The sequence below is a fragment of the Colletotrichum truncatum genome (genome assembly GCF_014235925.2).
Source record: "Colletotrichum truncatum strain CMES1059 chromosome Unknown Contig_0005, whole genome shotgun sequence".
NCBI lineage: Eukaryota > Fungi > Ascomycota > Sordariomycetes > Glomerellales > Glomerellaceae > Colletotrichum > Colletotrichum truncatum.
Window position 1 is genome coordinate 473,629 of NW_027222402.1, and position 18,812 is coordinate 492,440.

The 18,812-nt window shown below is 54.2% G+C and overlaps 7 protein-coding genes across 7 annotated transcripts; 4 read left to right on the forward strand and 3 right to left on the reverse strand.

Annotated features, from left to right (window-relative positions):
- Nucleotides 1-374: 374 nt before the first annotated feature.
- Nucleotides 375-2,346, reverse strand: CTRU02_208134 (coatomer beta subunit; the record flags this gene model as incomplete). Its single annotated transcript, XM_036733201.1, has 2 exons — nucleotides 375-523; nucleotides 585-2,346. The coding sequence occupies 2 exons, from the start codon at nucleotides 2,344-2,346 to the stop codon at nucleotides 375-377; spliced, it is 1,911 nt and encodes a 636-aa protein (XP_036575051.1).
- A 1,764-nt stretch (nucleotides 2,347-4,110) lies between these two features.
- Nucleotides 4,111-4,862, forward strand: CTRU02_208135 (mago nashi domain protein; the record flags this gene model as incomplete). The annotated part of the gene is made up of 6 exons (XM_036733200.1): nucleotides 4,111-4,148; nucleotides 4,212-4,249; nucleotides 4,306-4,401; nucleotides 4,461-4,524; nucleotides 4,576-4,663; nucleotides 4,722-4,862. 6 exons carry the CDS (start codon nucleotides 4,111-4,113, stop codon nucleotides 4,860-4,862), a joined length of 465 nt encoding a protein of 154 aa, XP_036575050.1.
- A 4,037-nt stretch (nucleotides 4,863-8,899) lies between these two features.
- Nucleotides 8,900-10,276, forward strand: CTRU02_208136 (vesicle-mediated transporter vid24; the record flags this gene model as incomplete). Its single annotated transcript, XM_036733199.1, has 4 exons — nucleotides 8,900-9,457; nucleotides 9,521-9,671; nucleotides 9,733-10,090; nucleotides 10,210-10,276. The coding sequence occupies 4 exons, from the start codon at nucleotides 8,900-8,902 to the stop codon at nucleotides 10,274-10,276; spliced, it is 1,134 nt and encodes a 377-aa protein (XP_036575049.1).
- Nucleotides 10,277-10,687: 411 nt separating this feature from the next.
- Nucleotides 10,688-12,478, reverse strand: CTRU02_208137 (RNA methylase family protein; the record flags this gene model as incomplete). The annotated part of the gene is made up of 4 exons (XM_070205037.1): nucleotides 10,688-10,848; nucleotides 10,928-11,133; nucleotides 11,231-12,081; nucleotides 12,365-12,478. 4 exons carry the CDS (start codon nucleotides 12,476-12,478, stop codon nucleotides 10,688-10,690), a joined length of 1,332 nt encoding a protein of 443 aa, XP_070061112.1.
- Nucleotides 12,479-13,057: 579 nt separating this feature from the next.
- CTRU02_208138 (ribonuclease p mrp protein subunit pop1) lies at nucleotides 13,058-14,341 on the forward strand (the record flags this gene model as incomplete). Its single annotated transcript, XM_036733196.1, has 5 exons — nucleotides 13,058-13,201; nucleotides 13,259-13,403; nucleotides 13,455-13,619; nucleotides 13,667-13,795; nucleotides 13,845-14,341. 5 exons carry the CDS (start codon nucleotides 13,058-13,060, stop codon nucleotides 14,339-14,341), a joined length of 1,080 nt encoding a protein of 359 aa, XP_036575047.1.
- A 33-nt stretch (nucleotides 14,342-14,374) lies between these two features.
- Nucleotides 14,375-15,085, reverse strand: CTRU02_208139 (ankyrin repeat protein; the record flags this gene model as incomplete). The annotated part of the gene is made up of 1 exon (XM_036733197.1): nucleotides 14,375-15,085. The coding sequence occupies one exon, from the start codon at nucleotides 15,083-15,085 to the stop codon at nucleotides 14,375-14,377; it is 711 nt and encodes a 236-aa protein (XP_036575046.1).
- Nucleotides 15,086-15,890: 805 nt separating this feature from the next.
- On the forward strand, nucleotides 15,891-18,513 carry CTRU02_208140 (tRNA ligase; the record flags this gene model as incomplete). The annotated part of the gene is made up of 2 exons (XM_036733195.1): nucleotides 15,891-18,185; nucleotides 18,262-18,513. The coding sequence occupies 2 exons, from the start codon at nucleotides 15,891-15,893 to the stop codon at nucleotides 18,511-18,513; spliced, it is 2,547 nt and encodes an 848-aa protein (XP_036575045.1).
- Nucleotides 18,514-18,812: the final 299 nt, after the last annotated feature.

The following is an 18,812-nucleotide window of genomic DNA, read 5'->3' on the forward strand; positions in this document are numbered from 1 at the left end:
ACTCATGACGCCTTGTCCGGGCTGCACTTTTTTTTTACTCTAACCACAAAAGAGGAGGGGGGGAAAAAGGAAGAGCGCCGGGAGGGAAATCTCACTCTTCCAAAAAAAAAAAAGCACACATCCCCCCCAATTTCATTTCCATTGCACGCTGTCCAGCCACGCCCCTCCCCCCTTCCCCCCTTTCCCATCGTTTCCCCCCAAACTAAGGTCGTATCTGATCTCTCTCTTTTTTTTTGTAAAAGAAGATCTCACCCGATTATTCCCCGTGAACCGGAGGGGAGGGGGATAATTCCGAAAAGGAAACATGTTCGGGGCGACCGACTGCAGTCTTGATATATAGCAACTTACATCCACAACCCTCTTCCGATCGCTTCTTACGCCGTAGAGCCGATCTTGTTGAGACCCTTGAGGGATCCCAGGCTCAGCGCCAGGCCTTGCGATCTGCTTCTTATTCTGACGAAGCCGGTGATGGGGCCGTCCTCGCCTTCCTTTTCGATGCTCAAGTTGGCCAGAGCATCCTCGCCTGCGGAATTGTTAGCATCAAAATCAAAAGATCATCGTGTGTGTGCGTTGGAAATACATACCGAAAACGCTGCGAGCGTACAAGTTTGCGCTCAAGAACTGGCAATCGCCCTTCATGCTGGCCTCGGGAGTCAGGCAGTTCATGTTGGTCGCTGCCATCAGCTGCTCCAAGAAGTCACGCAGCGACTTGGCCTTGGAGTTGATGTTGACCTTGTTCTCCCACTCGAACTCGGTCCACATCGTGCGGAACTGCGTCTCAGTGCAAGTAGCAGGCTGGATGTAGTCCATAATGTCAACGTGAAGGTCGTTGAGGATAACAACATTGGTGTCCGTTGAGTGAGCGCCGTCGTAGACAACGTTGCCGAAGATGACGCCAGTATCGGTCGACGAGACCTTGATCGTGCATTGGACGTTGTGGAAGTCGTGAGGGCCCAGGTTTTGCGTCGTCGGCCTCTCGACAACCTTGAGGTCGCCGAGGGTGGCGAACTCGACGGAGAGGTTCTGCAGCGTCTCCATAGTCTGGTTAACCAGGAGAACGTCCAGAACGATGTCGAACTGGTGGACCTTGACGTAGGCCTCGGCGTAAACGGGGTCGGAGAAACCGGTGAGCTGGACGACACGGCTCAACTTGGAGGAGAGATCCTCCGCGGTGGCCTCACCACCCGTCGCCCTCTCGAGGTCGACCTCAATCTCGTCCAAGCCGTCAGTGGCGTTCTTCTTGGAAAGCTGGCGGATCTGGACGACGTCGTCGACCTGGATAGCCGTCTTTGCCTTCTCAACGGCCTCCTTGGCGGCACGCTTCTTCTCCTCGGCGTGAACCATGGCACGGAAGGCCTTGCGGGTGTCTTCAAGGTAGACGGACTCGAGCTCCTTGTGCTGGTTGAACTCAGCCAGAGACCGCACGCAGGACATGATACGGTCGATCGAGTCCTCATCAATGGGCGCCTTGACGAATTGCGACTGGCCAACACGGATGATGGAGATCATAATAAGCATGGCCTCACCACGCAGAGCGTTAGTGCGAGCAGCCTCAGAAGAGATCTCGGCGTGGCGCATCACAAGCTTAACAAGGGTAGCGGAGAGGACAGTGGCAAGGTAGTAGTCGCCATCCAGGATAAGCTGGCGCAGAGGAGGCTTCTGGGCGGCCTTGACAGCCTCCAGCTTAGCAGCCACGGAAGACTGGCTGGTGAGGGCGGTCTCCGTAGCATAAGTTCCATCAGCGAGGACCTTGCGCGAACCAGTGGGTTGCGCGGGCTTAGAGTGGCCGTTAACCTGGTCCTTGTTCTCCTCCTCACCGTCACCGTCAAGCAGTCGCTGCTCCGAGGCGAGGATGGGGATCTCGCCGAGGCTGGCACGAATGCTCTTCCATGCGTCCCTGATGTCGCGCTCCTCCAGGGAGTACTCTCCAATAATCCACATGATTCCTCTGTAGACCTTTCCGGCACGCACCTCGCTCAGCGTAGCGACCAACCTCTGGACAATCGGCTTGCGCAGCTTGGGGAACTTCTCCACGACCTCCTTGACGAAGTTGATGACATCGACTGCTGAGGTGTTGTTGAAGTCGGCGATAAAATCCATAAGCAGGTCGACGACGCTAGCGGCAACCTCAGAGAACTTGATGGCACACTGGTGAATAGAGTGGATGAGGAGTTGGCGGTACTCGGTGTTCTTCTCGTATTCTTGGTCCACGGTCTTGGACAGCTCCTTTTTGAGCAGGAGCACGACCTCCTCGACGTTCTTGCTCGACACCATCTCGAGGGCAATGCCCAAAGCCTTGCGGCGCACATCGATGTCAGGGCTAGAGAGTACGCGAAGAATCTCCATGACCAAGTCATCCAGGATTCCCTCGTTCTTTTTCCGGAGCTGGTCCACGCGGTCAAGCACGATGAGCTTGACATTGTTGTCGGCCTCCTTGATGCTGAGCTCGATGAACTTGGCGGCGGCGGCCTTGACCGCAACGGGGTTGTTGGTAAGAGCGGTTAATGAAGAGGCGGCTTCGTAAACGACGGTCGAGGTGCTGGCTTCGAGCAGGTCGAAAATGAGACGCAGATACCTCGCCTAATCGGGTCAGTCATGCGCCAAAGATATACTTCCTGGTAATTTCCTACCTTGTTCTGGGAGTTTTGGATAGCATCCTTGCGGATGAACTCGAGCTCAACGAGCTGCAACAGCTCCTCTGCGTTAGGAATACCCTCAAATACCGTGCTCAAGTAGAGCAGGGCCTTCTCGTGGTCAATGGCGGCCAGGGCGGCAAATGCATTGCGCTTGCATGTCGGGTCGTTCTCGGCTTCGAGGAATGTGCTGATAAGGTCTGAGGCATCGGGAATTAGGGAGGCATCGTGTGTGTAGATGGAAGAAACAGCGAAGACGGCGTTCTTGCGCACGTAGGCGTGGCGGTGCTCGAGGCACTGTCTCGCGGAAGACAGAAGAGGCTCAATGAGCTCGGGTTCTCTAAGCTTGCAGAGGAAGCGAAGGGTGTTTCCTCGGATGTATTCGTTGGGGTGCTGCAGGTCGTTTCTGATACCGTTACTGAGGCCAGGCTGTCAGCAAGGAGATGGGCCTGTAGGTTAGATAGATACTACGAACCAGACCAAGATCATTTCTTGCTTCAGCTTTCCGCTGGAGTCGAGCTTGGGGCAGATCTCATAGTAGAAGTAGAGCAGCTTCTTCAGCGGCTTGTGCTTAGAGGGCATGACGAATCGGATGATGTGCATGAGCAATTGAGGCATGGGGTCGCCGTTGAGCATAATGGTGAGAATGCGCTTCATAGTCTCGACCTTGCTCTCGTCGGTGCCCTTCTCGAGCTGCGTGCGCAGGTCGGAGAGGCTGGGCACGTCGGCAGCATTGTCCTGGTGCACCAAGCTGTACGCGTTTTCCAGAAAGGAGGCCATGGTGGCGGGAGGGTGTGGTGTTGCTGGCTCGGTGCCGGCGCGGTGAGGTTGACGACGTGTTCAAGGGGGAATTAGGATTGGGAGTCGGGGGTTACGAGTGGGATGTATCGAAGCTGGGCGGTGGGGATTGGGATTGGACGGTCTAAGGGACGGGGGGTGAATACGTGTTAGCTTAGGGAGCTCCTGGCAGTGAGTTTCTCTAAAAGAGCTGGGACAAGGAACACGATGGACGGGTGGAAAACATACTCTAAACCAATCCGTTGGATATGTCCACTTTCCACACGAGACCTCCGTAGGCATACGTCGCCAGCTGTTTTGTGTTTGAAGCGGTCACCGATCCGATATACGCCTATAAGCTGGGGCTCTCTATCTCGCTATACCACTGATCTGGCCTTCATGAATATCTGTCCCTGGCGCCCCCGAACAGGTGTCACTAAGCGAAACACGTGATATAGTGGACCCTTGAACTCGGAACGGATTAAACTGCCGGTTTGGCTGGGACAGAGCCTCCCGAAACGGAGCTCTCTTATTGGGCAAAGCTTGGTCCATCCATGATGCCTGACCCCGCCGGGGCTGAGGGTGGTACGGGGGCCATCCCGCTTTTCTTGCATTTCCATCCACAGCCTTGCAGCTCCAAGGACATCAGTTGCGACAAGACACCGACAATTGTGCTTTGTTTGTCGACAACGCCGCCACCATGTCGAGCCCCAACGATCAGTTTTACATGCGATACTAGTGCGTCACTTTTCTTTTTTCTTTGCATTGCATTCTCTCGACCACAATAGCTAACCGTCACAGCTCCGGTCACTCTGGACGATTCGGGCATGAGTTTCTGGGTAACACACCTAGCCGGACTACAATTCGTGTTACCCCCCGCTGACATTGGCTCTAGAATTTGACTTTCGTGTCGTCGGCGATGGACGCAGCGCTGTTGCACGATATGCCAACAACTCCAACTACAGAAATGACAGTTTGATTCGCAAAGAGAGTATGAGACGCGAAACCCCTCTGACACCTCAACATGCAAATACTGACATGTGCATTTAGTGTGCGTGAGCGCTCTGGTTATCGACGAGATCAAGCGCATCATCAAGACGAGCGAGATCATGAAGTGCGTTGCCCGCTGACGAGACCACGATGAACCGACTAACAACCTCTGAAGGGAAGACGACTCCAAGTGGCCACAAAAGAACAAGGATGGACGCCAGGAGCTTGAGATCCGGCTGGGAAATGACCATATTTCATTCGAGGTGGGTTGCAGTTGTAGCTGTTGCTTCCGACATGTCCAGCTGACATTTTGTGGTACAGACGGCCAAGATCGGCTCATTGGTGGACGTGACGGAATCGGCAGACCCCGAGGGACTGCGCGTGTTTTACTACCTGGTTCAGGATCTGAAGGCGCTCGTCTTCAGTCTGATTGCTCTGCACTTCAAGATCAAGCCCATCTAAACAAACAATCAACGAAAGCGCCCCTCTCGGTGGCGGTGACGAAACGAGAGCAAAAAAATGGAGATACCCAGTGACCGAGAAACTGACCAACGGTTCAACAAAGGGAGGGGCCCGCTACGAGACGAACATGACGATATGCCGCAAGCGATCTGCGGGGACAGTGGGAGGCGGGATAAAACCAAATTCTTCTGGAAAAAATGCATGATGCTGCAGGGGAGGGGCGCATGAAGGAGTTCTTGGGCCCTTCAGCTCGGACATGATGGGCATATACGGGTGAACGGACGGAAGACAGAGTAAATCCGCAAATCCTTCAGTCCCTATTTTCACGAGGTAGACATAACGGGCATGACCATTTTGGTAGTGATCCGGAAATAACGAGACACGTCTTTTCTTTCGATGATAATGCATGCATGCGCGTTGCCAGGTACAGATAAGGGGCTTCCTAGGCGCCGCAAGAATTGGACATTCATTAAACACGGCTCCAACATAACTAGTAGGTGTGGGATTTAATGACAGAAAAAATGAACTTGGGTGGTGAACTGACATGCGGGCCGCCATCAGACGGTGCGACGGGAAGAGAGCTTCAGCCCATAGTGAGAAGCTAGGCTCCAAGGTTACCGTCTTCTTGGGATGTTTGGAGAGAGGCGGCGTATTGGTTGGGCTGTCCGGTAGGCGGCCGGATAGCTGGGTTGGCTGGCTGACGTAGTAGTTGGTTTGAGGCTCAAAGTGTCAAGAGTACAAGGCCGAGTCAGTTTTGTAACGAGAAATTGTACTAAGCATAACAGGCCGGGAAGTCTGGCTTATGGAGTCTTGCAAGGAAGGGGGCCAGCGCAGGGCTGATACCAAGACCAAGCCCAACGGTCGGAACCGCGGCTTTACTACTGCGTGGTAGCGGCGGCGTGAGTAAGATGAGGAATGGCTGGAAGGGGTGGAGGGTTTTTTTTTTTTTTTTTTTTTTTTTTTTTTTTTTGACGGGAGCTGGTGCCCGGTGTTCGGATCGCTTTAGAAGACGGTAAGAACAGGGCCAGGTGGCATGGGCAGTGGAACTAACGATCTGATGGTCGTTGAGCATTTGGGATACGTGGTGTTGCTAGTATGCATGAAGAAAGGCGTTGTGCTGAACCGGACCGTTGTAAATGATTGACTCCTTCAATGCTCGGTTTGGGAAATAAAGGGGGCAAAGATATTTTGCATGGCATGATTAGAGCAGGCACAGACAGTGACAGCGATGCGGAAAGGGAATGCAAGATCACAGACACGGTGGCAGGGAAATTGCTTGGTCGGGATACATTGAGAGATGGTTTTCTCAGAGCCTCAGTCATGTTAAGGGGGATAGACGGCTTTTCTCGTGTCAGTGCTGTCACCGTTGCTGCTAGCACTGCCTTTTATCCATTTCATGTGTAATTTCATGTAGGGCATGATAATGAGGCTTAGACATCAGTAAGATAAGGTGAGGTGGCTGACCTTGGCTGACCTTCTCAGGTGAAAAAGCAAGATGTTGAGGTGAGGCAGTGAGGCAGCAGAAATACGAAATACAGTCAGTGCTTGGACCTAGTCTGACGAGTTGGAATTTGCAGAGTTGCTGCAGGAGCACAGAGTTTGGCCCTAGTCTGTGCCCAGTGCAGCAGGTTTGCGATGGATCTAGCGCCAGCCGGCGCCTCCGTTGCGCTGAAGTGTTGCTGGCTGAGGTACCTGTGCAGTGCGCGTATCCTTCTGTTACAGCGGGATCCGACAGGGCAGCGCCTGCAAAACGGAGACTGCGAGGTCCCCGCAAGCCCGAGGGGGCTTCTGTACGGTGAACCCGAACGGCCCAAGGGGGGGTGGAATGGAGAATATGGGAGATAAAAAGTCAAGTGAAATCAAAATAAGATTGAAAAAAAAAGAAAGAAAGTAAACAAATAGGGGGAAAAGAGACAACTGCACATGAGGATAAGACTGGTGGCTGCTGGGCTCACGTAAACATTCTTTCCAGCGTCTCTTCAGCAAATCCCACTTGCAATGGTTCGTGTTCGGTACATTTTACAGCGCCAATGCGACGCAGTTAAATGTATTGTGTGCTGTACTGCGCTGTGATGTGCTAACTAATGCAGGCTTCAGGCTGGGAAGGCCTGAGAGAATCAGACGACACAAGTGTGGCTGGAGCCGGGAGAGGCTGGAGGCTCCAATGTGCCAAATCGCACTCTAAAAAAGTATTACCCTCTTGTCACTTCATCAGTCATCTCCATCCCTCAATCTCCATGTGACGCTTTCAGTCTGTGGTAGAAGCGGCAGCCACCGCTAAATATTAAAAAGACCTCCGCTAGAGCAGTTTGCTAGAGACAAAAAGCGCAAGGCTCGTGTGTGGCTGGCTTCTTCTAGCGCCGCCCCATTAAGTGACAAGCAACAGCTGGCAGGTGGCGTCTTTTCCTTTTTTCTTTTCTTTTTTTGGTAGCGCAGTTGTGCAGCACCAGCGACGAGCGCACAGGGCAAGGCAGGCTTAACAGCGCAGAAAAACCCACAAGCTGGGGGGACCCTTCCAACGTGGCTAGCGGTAACGATGCGTGGGAAAAAGGCGGGGGTATGTGTGGGCGGCATGGGCGTCATCGCTCCTGCTGCTGCAATGCATTGACGGTTGTTCTTTCTACAGTTGTTGGCCCAGAGTCTGTACTCCGTACCTTCCACGTCTACCGGTACCTTAGTTTGGTAGGTAGCGTTTGCTATTGTCGCTGTCCCTTTTGCTTGTAGCATTACTCTATTTTATTTCCATTTTTGAGTCCCTCAGTCGGTGGTGCAATACTCGTTCTATCCAGTACCTTGTATGATTCTCATTTCATCATACCAGTCTCACTTGGTCTCTCCCACTCAAATGTCTCTCTCATCACGCGCTCTGATCCGAGTTTCTTCACGAATAGAAAGAGAGTAAATACCGAACACCAACTTCACTGGAACTATTGTAACCTACATCAAGACCACCAGTTTCCAATCCGACACCATCACCAACTCCCAGCTCTACTAAACGTACACTCACTCCCATTTGCATTTTCATCTACATTTTACCTTTTGACGTCTTTTCACCAATCACCTGTCTCCATCCCGTCCCATCCCAGCAAGTCCCTTGTCTCCTCCCCCCCAATTTCGCCCCCTTCACTCCCCATCCACCCCCCCGTCGCAGCCCACAGTTCCAGTCTCAATCCTAATCCCCAATCGTCAGCCCCCGTCCCATTTCCCGTTCCTTGGCTGGTCCTGTCCGTCTCTGTCTCTGCATCTGCCAGTGTCGTGTCTCTGAGCTGCGTCTCGTCGCTACTACTACTACTGCTGCTGCTACTGCCGCCGCTGTGCTGTCACTGGGGCCCCGGCCAACCCTTCACATTCCTCATTCCTACCAATCTGCTTCTGACCGACTTCGCCTCTGTCACATCAGTCATACATATCCGCCTTTCCTGTGGCTTTTTGCAATTCCCTCAGCCCGAAAGCTTCGTCTCTTGCGACAAGCTTCACCTCCTTGGGGCTCACATTTGTTGCCGTCCACCGGCATTGTCACTCATCCCCCGACGGTGCGCTGTGGTCTGTCTTGCGACTGCGACATCTTCCACCACCACCCATCCACTGTTGGCTGTAGTGCTGGATTGTCCCGACCAATGCCCTTGTCCGCTCCCGACCGCTTCCTTTCGCTTGGCAGCCTGTGATTCTATTCCATTTGGAGACGACCTTACTGATCACTCCCACTGGGCCAAATCACTTCCTGACATCCTCTCGACCGAGCTTTGTCTCAACACCTACGAACACCTAACGTCAACACCCAAATAACCCGTCACCGCATCGCCAGACTCGCTTCTGAACCGACGATACTCTATTTGCTCCCTCCGCGATCCTGTTGGCAACCCTTGCTGTCATCATTGCGGAGCCCTCTCGACCCCTGCTGGCGGTAAAGCCGCAGCGTTCCCCGTCGACGCGACCGACCCCCATCGCCCGACATTGACGTCCACCGCTGCCGCTACTGCACCGAGTCTACTCCGTCTTCACTAACATCACACACGACCACCTCCCACAAGCCCAGCATGCCGACCCCGTCATCCAATCCTCCTCCCGACCCTCACTCCCCTAGATCCCACAGTTTCTCGACATGTCCTGAAGACAGCAGTTCAAGATCCCCACAACGCAGTTGGCGTCCGCCCACCGACTCAAACCAAGGCTCCGCCGTTATGGATGCCCATCACGACCGCATGGACGAGGACACCTCACCCGCTCCCGTCAGCGCCCCAATGTCCCCGACCGAGGGTATAAGCACAGAAGTCATCCTCGATGACGAGCCCACATCCGCCGTATCCTCATCGAGGTCCACCACCATGTCGCCGAGGCCGCAATCCGGCGAAACCGCTCACTCGTCGCCTGCGGCCGACATGGACTCTTTTAAGCACACCGAATCGGATGAGGAGGGACACTCGGCCGGTGACAGGCTACGGGCGTCTCGCACCGATGGATCGAGGAGGCATGATACCCGGCAAGCGCCTACGACACTAAATGACCAGGGCAAGGGCATGGCCATTGACGCCGACGAGCTGTGGGAGGAGGAACTTATGGCGCCGTCCATGGGTTCAGACTACTCTAATATGCGGGTACGTTGGATGTGGGATGTCTATACTGATGCATCACATGACTCACACAGAACTTTGTGATAGATTATACCAACATCACCATCGTCCTTCCTGCGGCCAGGAAGCAAATTTCACGGCACACAGCAATCCGAAAGACAGGTTTACGACGTCCAGGTTGAGATCAAGCATGTTGACCTAAGGGAGTCATTCCTATGCGGTTACCTGCGTATCCAAGGTGCGAACATTCCACAGCTGACCCCCTGCGCGTTGTGTAACAGCTGCTAAACTCTGTACAGGTCTCACCGAAGACCACCCGACGCTGACTACATACTTTGAGGGCGAGATCATCGGCACCAAGTACGGCTTCACCACAAATCATCAGAGCTGGGGCGCCACCGACAAGATTGATTTGAACCACTGGGCCAAGTTTAACGCATTCCGCCCCTTCCAGAAGCAGGCGCGCAAGGGCCCCGTGGTGATCCGCGATATTGCGCAGAGAGAGAATATTTTCATGCGCTGGAAGGAGCATTTTCTGGTTCCCGACCACCGCGTGCGCACCATTTCTGGAGCCAGCTTCGAGGGCTTTTACTACATCTGCTTCAACCAGGTCAAGGGTGAAGTGAGTGGAATCTACTTCCACTCCAAGAGCGAAAAGTATGTGCCGATGATACCCTTTATAAAACCCCGAGACCCCGAGCCGATTACCTTTTTTATTTTTATTTTTTATTCAACTTCGGATTTTCTTTTTTTTTGTTACTAACATTCGTCACCAGGTTTCAGCAGCTCGAGCTCAAGCACGTGGAGGACAGGGGCTGCTTCAGCGCCATGGAATTCAGATAAAAAAAAATGGTCTTGAAGGTCCGATCCCCCTTGTCTAGCGGGAAAGGAATGGAGATCACGAGGCGAGAAGAGGTATGAGCGCAATTCCCCGACGGGAAGAACAGTCATCCGGCGTGGGAGTTTGCTTCTGTTGGACATTTTGGATGCATGCACTTTATTTTTTTTATTTTCTGGACAAATGATATCAAACGACGGTGCCTTGGGAAATGCCTTGGGTATGATGAGTGGCGGATAATTTCAAGGCAAGCGGTAGGGAAATCATGAATGACCACCAGAGACAGAGAGAGAGAGAGAGTAGAGAGAACACGCGCGCAACAGTATTATTTTGGTTTATCAGGCACGGACAAGGCATCATCACAGACGGGAAGGAGGGAATATTGCTGTACATGAAACTTTTTTTTTCTTTTTTTATTAGGCTTCTTCTTTTTCAAACTTGGTGAAGTAGCCCCGTCGAAAAGGATTCAGTTCATCTGCTGTTGTTCCCTCATGGTATATGCGCTTGTAGGCCGCCAGCTTCTCCTGGTCGACTTGGCCGTCGGGGATGCGGCGGTATGTGATGAGTCTTCTCGACCCTATTTGCAAGTGTAAGCAAGCTTTGTAGTTTTTTATTTTTGGCTAAACGGGGGGGTATAGGGAAGCAACAAGACGTACATTTGTTAAAAGGTTGCACGCAGACTACAACAATGTCTAGTTTGGGATGCATGGGCACGGGGATCTCTTGGTCCTCGTCGTTGGCCGTCGGCATCCAGAAGGATAGTCTGCCGCCGTCGACAAGGGTGTCTGACGCGAACTCGAGGATGTCGTCGAGCATCGCGAGGAAGCTGTACGGTTTCTTGGGCGCGATGAAGTCCGTTTGTCTGTCATTGTCAGCACACCCACCCCTACCAACACCCCCTGAACCCGAGAGGAGAGAGAAAAAGAGGGGGGGGGGGGGGGGGGCGGGAAAGAACTCACTTATACCGTTCCCGTCCAGCTTCAACAACCCACGGCGTCTTCTCCGGGTCTCTGCACCCCAACACCCTCAACCCTTCCCTCACGCCGTACGGCGGGTCGCAAACGATGCCGTCCAACCACCTGACTCTCCGCACAGGCGTGTTGGTCAGATCCGCCGTCCAGAACTCGCCGACGAGGTTTTGCAGACCGTACTGCTTGAAGTTTCCCTTGAGAGTCCTCTTCCCGCCGTCTCCACGGATGCTGCGGCCGTCGATGTCACTCCCGAACCCGAGGGCGCCGAAATGCGCGCAGGCGACGGGGAAACTGCCCGTGCCGACGAACGGGTCGTAGAACAGCTTCCCGGGCGCGGCGTGCGCAATGTTTGCCGTCACGAGCGCGAGCTCGCTGTCCATGGAGGTCGTGCTGATGTACCCGCGCTTCTTGAGGTCGTACTTGAGACTGAGGTGGCGCGCGCCGGTGGCAATGAGGCGCCCGAGGTAGACGTGCCTCGGCTCCTTGCCGTGCAGCTCCCAGTCTTCAAAGATTGTGAACTCGATGTCTGGGTTTTTCATCCGGATCGGGCCGCCTAGCGGGAGGTGCTTGAAGGAGTTCACCAGGTTGATGAACTCGGAGTGCGGCCGCGAGTTTTGGAATGTGTCTAGGCTGAATCTGAAGCTCGCTGTTTCGTAGGAGGAGACCCAGATTGGGGACGGGGAGCATGCTGGGGGGATCTTCTGTTTGAGGACGTCGTGGATGAGGTCGTGGGAGGGCGCGTGGGCCCATAGTTCATGGATTGATTGTGTTAGGAGTGACCGCGCTACGAGGCGGGAGGCGCAGGAGGCGGAGGGGAGGTTGACGATGCAGAAGGGGGTCTGGGGATGTTAGTCTTTTGTCAAGTTGAATGGTTGTATTCAGGGGTGGTGGTTGAGAAACAAGAGGGTGAGATGAGATGAGAGAGTTGGAATTTGCTTAGACAGTGTGGTTGATGTAGTTTAGTGAAAAAAAGATGTTGTGTCACGATGAATATTCGACCAGAAAGATGAGAGAGACATTAAGAGGTTGAGACGGCAAGACACACTAAAGTATTGTGGTATGAAGTTGGACAGAATAGAGATGCTCACTTAAGCCCCTCATGAGAAGTGAACTGAGACTCACGTCGGCGCTGTACTCGACCACCTTCATCTCAATCCCCTCGAGGTCTGCCAGAGCCTGTAGCTCAGGGAGCCGGAAAGACTCGTGAGCCTGCGAGAAGCGCACCAGATATTCCATGGTGGACGTAGGCTGCGCGGCGCAAAGTGGTGAGTGAGGAGGGGCACTGGGAAAAATTCCTGGCGTAGAGCGCGGGGTGAATTCTGCCCCTCGTTTGCGCGACGTTTAGACCTGCTGTGCTTGTCAACTTTGGGGTACTAGAATGAAATTTGAAGGACATACTGACACAGCCGGTATCAATGCGATGCGCCGGTTCAATAACCAAAAAGTCAATAACTTGCAGTGTTGTTGGTAAAAAATGCTATTCTTTCAGCGCCTTGGACCGCTGACTCGTCGGGTTTGTGTGGGCTTGCGACCTGAGAGATGGTACTTTTTTGGTGGATGATTCACTTGGATGTGGACACCCCAGTCGTGCTGAAATCCTTCTAGATGTCTTGCAGAGTGGCTGTTGTGCGTTGGAGGTGGGCCCCCACCATATTAGTGCACGGCTGGCGTGGGCCTAGGCAAAGGATGCAATTCTCACTCTGGAGACCAGAGCTCTCTCTCATTTACACACTGCCACCGCTATACCGCCGGCAGAGTACACCTTCTCAACACAAACCCGCCAGTTTTACGAGAAGGTGCTAAGATTCGGTCAAGATGCTTTCATTGCCTACTCCCAGTATCTACCAGTCGCCGAAATGCTTCGTCACCTACGGCACCATGGCTCATGTTGAGCCCAAACAGCTACCGACCAAGGGCAAGCCGTGGGCGCCTATCCTAGGCCAAGGATTCAACCACAAGGTTAGTTGGACTACATTACTAAACCACGTTGCCAATTCCAGGCTAAAATATGCTTAGGTCGACCTCATTCTCCCTCAAGAGTGTTACGAACTGGTGCACAAAAAGCTTGTGGAGGAGCTCGCCGCCCCGACGTTCTACCGCGTTGCCATGACCCTCGGCCAAGTTCTTGACGGTGCCTTCTTTAATGAATACATCAAAAGGGGTAAGTTAAACATCGCCTGAAGCTGTTTTGGGCTTTCACTGACCGCCGCAGGCAACATCCTCATGCTCTCAGAGGGCAGGACAACGGTCGAAAACGTCTTCTCCCTACATGAAGGCCTCTTGACCATGTACCTCGACAAAGAGACGTACGAGCGAGCAGGTCTGGTGGGCAAGCCCCATGGCGTCAAGGGCAAACGAGGCTTGAAGCCTAGATGGAGTGAGTGTGCATGCTATCTTATATACAAGCAAGACTGACGAGTCTAGTCGTGAGCTACCAATTACGGGATCCGTCCATGCTTCACGGAAAGAAGGGCTTCGACAGACTCTTGTACGCGTGTAAAAACGTTTTCAACACGCCCGTGACATGGCTGTTCTGTAACGCGACGACTACCAGTAAGTCTTGTCTAACGCTATCCACCAACCACTCTAATGTCCCCTTTAGCACCCTCGCCAGACCCCCTGGACCAGTACTTCCCAACCAAATACACAAGCAACCCGTCTCTTGTGCCAGACTGCCAGGTTAAAATGGCGCCCCTCTCACTCCCAGCGGAGACCATCCCGAACGGCGACAGACCCGGCCTGGAAGACTTCGCAACCGAGACGTACGAATGGCTGTCGTTGGTCCGCCTCCAAAGCCCCCGCATTGAGACAGGCGATTCCATTGACCCGTACCTATCACGCTACCAAGGGCCAGGGGACTCCGACTCGCCGCAACACGGCAAGGTCTGCAAAATCACCTGGCAGGGCTTCTTCACTTCCAGCTGGGTGCGCAGCGTCCTTATCGACGCCCTCGTCGCCCTGCCGTCGCGAACCTGGTTCTCGCTGAGCGCCACCTCCTTCTCCAAGGGCATGGTCGGCGACAGCACCGAGGTCGCCTTCCTCCGGCCGCCCGAGTCGCCAGGCCACTATCTCCTCTGGGAAATCAAAAGCGACGATTAAACACTTTTTTTGTATATAGGAAAGAAAATAGAGCTAGCCCTGCTTCGGACGCACGTTACGCTCCTCGGCTAGTCCCTGGCCGAGAACGGCGTCCTCGACAAGTCGACGCAACTCCGCCTGGCCCTCGGCAGTGTGGAAATCCTCCCTCTCAGCCAGCTGATCTATCCTACGCTTGAACTCGGGATCGACTTCGGCGGGGACATCTTCGGTCTGGTCCATGGTGCCGAGCGTTACGGCGAGGCCTTCGGGGACGGGCGGCAGGTCGATGGGAGGAGCAGCAGTGGTACCCTCGGCGGCAGCAGTGTTGTTGGTGGTAGAGGCGCTCGTGCTCGATTGACCGGTGACCTTGGCCACAGCAGCAGCCAACCTCTTCGACTCGACGCTGTTAAGGTATGCGGCGATCTCGGGGTAGTCGCCCTCGCCTTCGATCTTTTGAGCAGCAGTTATGCCCTCGGCACCCTTGGCGTCGATATCAGCGCCAAGTTCCTCGACCAGGCACTGGGCTGCCGCGACGGTCTCGACAACGAACAACGCCGTCTCCTCGTCCTCGTCTCGGATATCGACGTCAACTTTGAACTCCTGGATCAAGGCGCGGAGGAGATCAAGGTGGTTGTAGCTTGCGGCAGCATGGACAAGGGAGTAACCGTGCTCATCCTGACCGGAGGCGATGGCGGGGCTCTCGCGGAGGAGAGACAGCAAAGCCGTGGGGTTATCGGCCGCCAGGAGATACGGGTTGGGGCTCATTTTCGCTAGATTCGGTAATTATTGTTGCTAGCGTCTTTTTCTTTTTCTCCGTGTGTGTGTGTATGTGTATATCCGTATATGTGGGTGGTTTCGTATCTCAAATCTCGGGGGGTCAGATCGAATTGAGGCCAAAATATTACCGGTCGTGGCGGAGCCCAATCTTTTTGCTGGAAAAATGCCTGTGGAAATGCGCTAATGGGAAATTTTCTGCCATGCGGGGAGCTTCCAATGTGACGCACACCCCGCCAATAGGCTCCCACCGCCTTCTTCTTCCAGTGCTGTGGCTCCATTCCAGAGCTGCTGCCCCTCCAAAGCCCAAATAATTGCAGGGCACATTATCGCACCACGCCACTTCCTGCGGCTCGCTCAGCCCCCCCAAAAGCCTGGAAAGTGCATTTACTTTCCCGTACCTAGAATCCCGACTTCCGTATTTGATCTCACGTCAGGCAGCACAATTTCCACCATCCCTAATTTGTGTGTGGCTCGGTGTGACTGTTTTCCCTTTTCACTCTTTTTTTGAGGACTCTTCAGGGTGAAGCCACATCTGGTCGAGGCCATTTCAAAGAGGTCGAAGAGCGGTGCTATCCTTCCTACAGGGTCAGGTCAAGAAAGTGACTCATCTCCTACTTTGTGTCGTCTGAATCCGTGGATCCAACGACATTGGACCTGTTCTCTCTTCTACAAAAGTCAGACCGCCTCCCCTTTCTAGGACACACAAATACCTATATACACATCAAGTGAGATCATCACCACGCAAGTTTGGCTTCCAGCAAAAAGGACGAAGACGAAATCCACCGTCTCCTCCATGTTCATTGCCCGCAGGGCTCTTTCTTTTACTTTTAGAACATCTCCACTCAAAAATACTCACATTTTCTCTGCAGCCATGGCTACAGCAACAACAGCCGAGGCAGTGATGCCCCAGGTCCCTTATATCCCCCAGGATGTCCAGAAGGTCTCCAGCATGGTTCGCGCCCTGGATGACGCAACAAAGAAGCGCGGAAAGGAGAAGGGTGTCACCAGCTTCTCTTGCAAGAAGACTCCCTTTAAGGTCAAGAACTCCCAGGATAAGATCAAGGTGGATTCCTGGAAGATGCAGGAGTGGGATTACAAGAAGCGCGACCTGCCTACATACGCCCGAGGTCTCTTCACAACACAGAACATGCAGAACGAGCCTGAGATCGTTGTGCGCGGATACGACAAGTTCTTCAATATCGGTGAGGTGAATGAGACGCAGTGGGACAACATCCTGAAGAGGACCAAGGGTCCCTATGAACTCACGTTAAAGGAGAACGGTTGCATCATCTTCATCTCTGGCTTGGAAGACGGAACGCTCCTCGTCTGCAGCAAGCACTCGACTGGAGACCGTGCTGATGCCGATCTAAGCCATGCCACCGCAGGCGAGCGCCTGCTGGAGAAGCAGCTTGCTACTATCGGCAAGACAAAGGAGGATCTGGCTCGGGAGCTGAGGGATCGCAATGCCACTGCTGTAGCCGAGCTCTGCGACGACTCTTTTGAGGAGCACATCCTCGAGTACGGCCCCGACAAGGCTGGTTTGTACATCCACGGAATCAATCTGAACCTCCCAGAGTTCGTGACCTATCCCAGTGCCGCGGTCCAGAGCTTCGGCGACGCGTGGGGCTTCAAGCAGGTTGGCCTGATTGTGATGGATGATATCAACGAGGTCAAGAAGTTCCTTGAGGAGGCGGCAGAGACTGGCGCCCACGGTGGCCGAGATGTCGAGGGCTTTGTTATCCGCTGCAAGGAGAGCTACGACCCTGCAAAAGCCCCCTACCGTGATTGGTTCTTCAAGTACAAGTTCGAGGAGCCTTACCTGATGTACCGCCAGTGGAGAGAGTGCACAAAGGCCATGATCTCTGGCCGCCCACCCAAATTCAAGAAGCACATCAAGATTACCGAGGAATACCTACTCTACGCCCGCCGCCGCCTCCAGGCAGACCCTAACCTCGGCAAGCTCTACCAGCAGAACCACGGCATCATCGCCCTCCGCAACGACTTCCTCGCCTTCAAGAACATGAAGGGATCCGACGCAGCTAACCTCGAGCTCGACGAGCCCACGCGGGTCGACAATGAGGTCACTGGCGATGTCATCCTGTGCCCCATCGCCACCATCGGCTGCGGCAAGACCACCATCGCGGTTGCCCTGACACATCTCTTCCAGTGGGGACACGTCCAGAACGACAACATCTCGGGCAAGGGTCGGCCTCCTCGCTTCACCAAGGCCGTTCTCGAACAGCTAAAGGACCACCCCGTGGTTGTCGCAGACCGAAACAACGCCCAGAAGCACGAGCGGAAGCAGTTCATTACAGATGTAAAGGTACAGCACAAGACGGCCCGTCTGATCGCTCTCCATTTCAACCATGATGATTCCAATGTCGACGAGGTCCGCCGGATCACCCAGGAGCGCGTCATCGCTCGCGGCGACAACCACCAGACCATCCACGCTGCGACCGACGCAGAGAAGTTTCTCGGCGTGATGGAGGGCTTCATCAGCCGCTTCGAGCCCCTCTCCGCCTTCTCGCCTCCCGATAACGGCTTCGACGGAATTATCCACCTCGATCCCACCGCCGGCAGCCGCGTCAACCTCGAAAAGGTCATCACCGAACTGCACCAGATGTACCCGAACCTAGTCCCCGAGGTACCCTCCGCCGAGCGTCTCGACCAGGCCGTCCAGTCCGCGTTCATCGAGTACAAGCCCGAGTTCAAGCACAACATCCCCGACCGCGGCCCTCGCAAGCAGCCTCAGCAGCAGCATCAGCTAGGCCAGCAGCCCAAGAAGCAGAAGAAGAAGCCTCTCGAGTACATGTCCGTCGAGGTTCCCGCCCAGGAGGTCCGTGGCGTTCTCGATGGCACCTTTAACAAGGCCGACGCCAACGTCTCCCGCTTCTACAAGCAGCTCATCCAGACGCGCCGGGTGCAGCCAAAGTTCCACGTCACGCTGATGCACCGCGCCAGCGTCAAGGAGCATCCCGAGCTTTGGCAGCGGTACACTGGCATCCATGCCGAGGCGGAGAAGGAGGCCGGTAGTCAGGATGTGGCCAACGTTCGTCCGCTAGGCGAGTGCGGCGTCGAGCTTGAGCGGGTAAGAGCTTTTCCTCGTCCCCCATGACTTATTTTTTTATGGCAAGTAACATAAGCTAATTCCTCTCCGTCAACAGGTGGTTTTCGATGACCGCGTCATGGCCATCGTCGTGCGCCTGGTCGATGAGACGGAGCAGTGGAAGTGTGTCAACGCCGTCGCGCACATCACGGTCGGCACGCGCGACGACAACGTCAAGCCCAAGGAGAGCAACGATCTGCTGGCCCGGTGGTTGGAGAACGGCACGGGCGAGGATACGGGCATCAAGGAGGTTGTCTTTGACAACAAACCCAGTCTGCAGGGCACCGTCAGGGGCGTCCTTTCGAGATAGCGTCCTTGGAAGGGGTGGTTGAGAGAGGTCGCCGAGGGCGTAAAGCAGCAGTAAGCGTTGGCGGTGTGGTCCATGGAGGGATGGGGAAAAAAAGCCAATGATAATGATGAGATGAAGCTCAACTCTACGCCAATAGCTGGTCAATATGAAAAGTCACTACTTGCTTTTATGAATTTCTCGTTTCTATACTAATCAGCAACGGGTCTTCAAATGTGGAACTAAAACTAATGCTTGATGCTTAACAGTAACATAGATACGGAATAGCGGGATGAACCAGAAAAAGCTGATTACTATGCACT